The sequence below is a fragment of the Gorilla gorilla genome, chromosome 9 (genome assembly GCF_029281585.2).
Source record: "Gorilla gorilla gorilla isolate KB3781 chromosome 9, NHGRI_mGorGor1-v2.1_pri, whole genome shotgun sequence".
Classification (NCBI taxonomy): Eukaryota; Metazoa; Chordata; class Mammalia; order Primates; family Hominidae; genus Gorilla; species Gorilla gorilla.
In genome coordinates, this window is record NC_073233.2 from 76,917,691 (window position 1) to 76,921,761 (window position 4,071).

The 4,071-nt window shown below is 51.6% G+C and overlaps 1 protein-coding gene across 1 annotated transcript; it reads right to left on the bottom strand.

Moving 5' to 3' along the window:
* Positions 1-1,512: 1,512 nt before the first annotated feature.
* Positions 1,513-3,147, bottom strand: MRGPRD (MAS related GPR family member D). The gene is made up of 2 exons (XM_004051684.5): positions 3,068-3,147; positions 1,513-2,480 (listed from the first exon to the last, which is right to left on the bottom strand). Exons 1-2 carry the CDS (start codon positions 3,126-3,128, stop codon positions 1,513-1,515), a joined length of 1,029 nt encoding a protein of 342 aa, XP_004051732.5. The 5' UTR covers positions 3,129-3,147.
* Between the last annotated feature and the right edge of the window lie 924 nt (positions 3,148-4,071).

Here is a 4,071-nt window from a genome sequence, read left to right on the forward strand (position 1 = left end):
CTGAGCCCTAGATGGGAAAGCACTCAGAGGTAATTTCTCCTTCTGGGAGGGCTGCACAGCCCCCAGCCCAGGGCAATGAACACCCAGGGGGAGCCCAGGAAGGGGAGTCCTGTCCAGGTGCACAGTCTTCGAGTCCCCAGGACACCATCACCTGCCACGGCACAGAACTGCAGGCTGTGAGAGTTGATTCCAGGGGTGTATTTTATAGCTTACTGATGAGCTGTCCTCTCCCGTCTCAGGATCTGACCTGTGCCCTGGCTGGCTCGAAGGCTCCATCTTTTGGGAGGAGACTGAAAACTGCTTCAGAAAGATGCCAAGAGAAAGAACAAGATCATTTTCACCTTCTGACCTGAAAAACAGGATGACGCAGCCAGGTGCCAGGCTTGCAGGCCAGGCTGTGGTCTGGAGACAGGATCTTTCCACTTCCGTCTTTCCTCCTCCCTCACCTCTTTAAGTCCAGGACTGACTCTGCAGGGACCTCCTGTCTTGCACCCCCTCCATGCAAGCCCCGAGCCTCGAGGCTGGATGCTGGGTGGTAGGAAAGGGCTGTGATTTGTGGAAAGTGCAGGAAACATCCGCCTTGTTCTGGACCCAGGGGACTGTGGGAAGGAAAGGGGGAGGGAGGAGAGTGGAGCCAGCTGATGTGTGTCCCAGATGTTCCGTCTTTGGGCTTTTGGGCAAAGTGAGGGGGCCCTGGGAGGGACAGTCAGTGAGGTACGAGACTCTGGCTCTGGGGGACACTGCCTGGAAGGCTGCCCTCCACTGCCTGGGGCACTGTCCTATCAGCGTCTGCTGGAGTGACTGCCAGTGAAGCCAGGCAGAGGCTCTTCCCTTCCCAGTGCAGCCTGGAGGAAAGCGAACAGGCCTGCCCTGGGTGCGAGGGGTGACAGGGTAAGGCGACCTCATAGCAAATGCCAGGGGTCAAGGGCTGGCCAGGGGTCAGAGGGATGGTGGGGCAGAGTCTCATGGCCCACAGCCAGCGAGATCGGGGTCAGCGATGGCGACATCGTTTACTTGCCAGACTGCAGGCACACCTGGGGAAAGGTGCACGGGGGCACCACCTTGGTGGCCAGTTGATGCCACCCAAGGACCAGCATAGGGCCAAAGACCACCCGAGGTCACCTGCCTCCTCCACAAAGATGCCGTCTTAGGCAGAGAAGGTGGTTGGGAGAAAGCTTTCATATTCAAATGAGATTCCTGTTATCCACCCGTAGATAACCAGCTTAAAGCAGGGTAGGGCTAAAAGCTAATATTTTCCCCCAACCAGATGATCTGCTATAAACAAATAAATTGCATCTTCCAGCGGGGTTGCATTGTGAGATCCAGGACACAGGTGGTGTGGGGAGTTTTGACATGCAGGGGAAGTGACCCCCACATGCAGCTGCAAAGTCCTTGGGCCTCCCCCAAGAAGGCGGGCCAGACACTTGGCAGGGACGAGGTGGGAGGCAGCTCACGGCTCGGGAATCTCCAGGGCATGGGCTCGCACAGATGGGAAGCACCTGTGGGCGGCTCTCAAGCCCCCATCTCATTGGTGCCCACGGTGGGTGTCTCCCCACCTTCCAGCTCGGGCTCCTCGCGAAGCGCCTGTTGGAGCACAGTCCCCAGGGACCTGGTGGGCAGCCTGTGGCTCCTCCGGCTGCCCACCAGGAAGTAGATGATGGGGTTGGCGCTGCTGCTTATGGACGAGGAGAGGCGTGACAAGCTGAAGCACAGGACCTGCATCTCGGGCGGCAGGCTCAACCAGTAGAGCACAAACCAGTAGATGCTCAGAGGCAGGGAACAGATGAGGAACACCAGGACAGAGGCCAGGACCACCACAAACAGCCGTGTGGGCTGTCGCCGCCACTGCTGGGAGCTCCTCCGCACCCGGACAAAAAGGGTCAGGCTGGACAGAGTCATCACTGGGGTTAAGACCCCCAGGATGAGGGCGGCCTGGACCATGTCTACCCTGAAGCACCGATCTTCATTGAATTTCAAGAACTTGCTGCAGAAGGAAGAGGTCAACCCGTTCATCAGGAGACAGAGCGTCCACAGCAGGCCACACACCCAGGCTGACAGGTGCCTGGGCCGGTGACACTTGAACCAGATAGGGAAGAGGACGGAGAGACAGCGCTGGGTGCTGATGGCCGTCAGCAGGCTCAGGCCCACTGTGTAGGCAAAGTACTTCAGTCTCTTCATCAGCTCGTGGACCTTGTCAGTGGTATTGACCAGGGGCTGGGTTTCCAGGCTGAGCGTGGAAGCCATGCTGAAGAGGAAGAGGAGGTCGGCTGCCGCCAGGTTGAGGATATAGATGCAGAAGGGGGTCCTGCGCATTCGAAAGCCCAGCAGCCAGATCACCATGCTGTTGCCTGCCATCCCACACAGGCAGGTGAACATGGCCAGGGAGCTCAGCACCAGGTAGGCCATGTGCACTGTGCTCCCTCTGGAATAGTTTAGGGCTGACTCCGCGGTCCCACTGCTATTCAAAGTCTGGTTCATCCCTACGAGAGGAAGATGCATCAATGTGAAATTCTGTGTTGCTGGGACCACGGGGGGCCCCTGGGTGCCCCTCGAATTTCCAGCTTCAGAGCTCTCCCCTCCAGGTTCTTTATGTAACAGACCATGACTGGGAGGCTTAACCTTCCCCCACTCCTGTGACTCACTCAGCCCAGATCTGCCTCCAGGGTCACCTTTATAGCTACAAAGCTGTTATAGATACCCTTTATCAGGTTAAAAAATTCTCTTCTATCTTGCTTTGAATTATTTTTTAAATCATGGAGAGGTATTGAATTTTATCAAATGCTTTTTCTACATCTATTATAGAAAAATCATTATTATCAATAGATGTAGAAAAAGTATTTGATAGAAGCATTTGAAATCATTTTTTTTCTCCTGTAATTGTCAAACCCTGTGAGTTAATTAAAAAAACAGTAGACCTTAGGGCTGGGCGTGGTGGTGCATGCCTGTAACCCCAGCACTTTGGGAGGCTTGCTTGAGGCCAGGAGTTTGAGACCAGCCTGGGCCACATAGCAAGATCCCATCTCTACAATTTTTTTTTTTTTAACTAGCCAGGCATGGTGGCACACACCCATGGTCCCACCTACTTGAAAGGCCAAGGTGGGAGGATCGCTTGAGCCTGGCTGGCACATCGAGGTTGTAGTGAGTCATGGTCCCACCACTGCACCCCAGCCTGGAAGACAGAGCGAGATGCTGTCTCTTAAAAAAAAAAAAAAAAATTAGACCTCAGGGCAAAGAGTAGAATTAACTACACTCCTTAGTTGAAGACACACCATGAGCATCAGCCCATTAAAAACCCTCCATTTATTCAAGTTTCCTTCCCCATCCCATCTTAGCTGCCTTTTTCCTCCTGCCGCTTGCATCCATCCAACCTGTTTCACACAAATCCTTGGACACCTCAATATCTTTCAAGATGGAATGGTTGCCCATTGTGTTTTAAATTTACATAAATGTTGTGATTTAGAATTAATGATGGGTTTTTTATTTTTCACTTGACAATATGTTTGTAGGATATATCCAGGTGGCTGTATGCAAAAGTTGGGGTTTAAAATGTCATCATGCACATTGATCTGTTATCCATTCCTTACTGTGGATCCTCAGCTTGCTTCAAAATTCCCATTATCACCAAAACACTGTGTTGAACATCCTCATGCATGTACCCATTGGACTTGACTCAGGATTTTTCTGGGATACATTCTTGGAAGAGGATTGCTCGGTCATAGAACATATGCACATTTAGTTTCACTAAATATTGCCTGGTAATTCTTTTTCTGAGTGGCTGCTTCAGGTTTCACCTGTACCAGCAGAATAGGAATGTTTATGTTTTCCCATTCTCTCACCAACACTTGGTGTTATTTGTTTTTCTAACTTTTGCCAACCTGATGGTTGCAAAGTGATATACTGTAGATATTTTAACTTGCATTTCTGTGATTACAGTGAGTTTGAGCATCAGTTCATATATCTGTTAGCCATTTGGAGTTCCCCTTCTTCAAATTGTCTGTTCACACCTGTTGTCCATTTTTCAATTGGGTTTCTTTTCTTTTCCTTTCTGATTTGCAAGAGTTGCTTGTATTT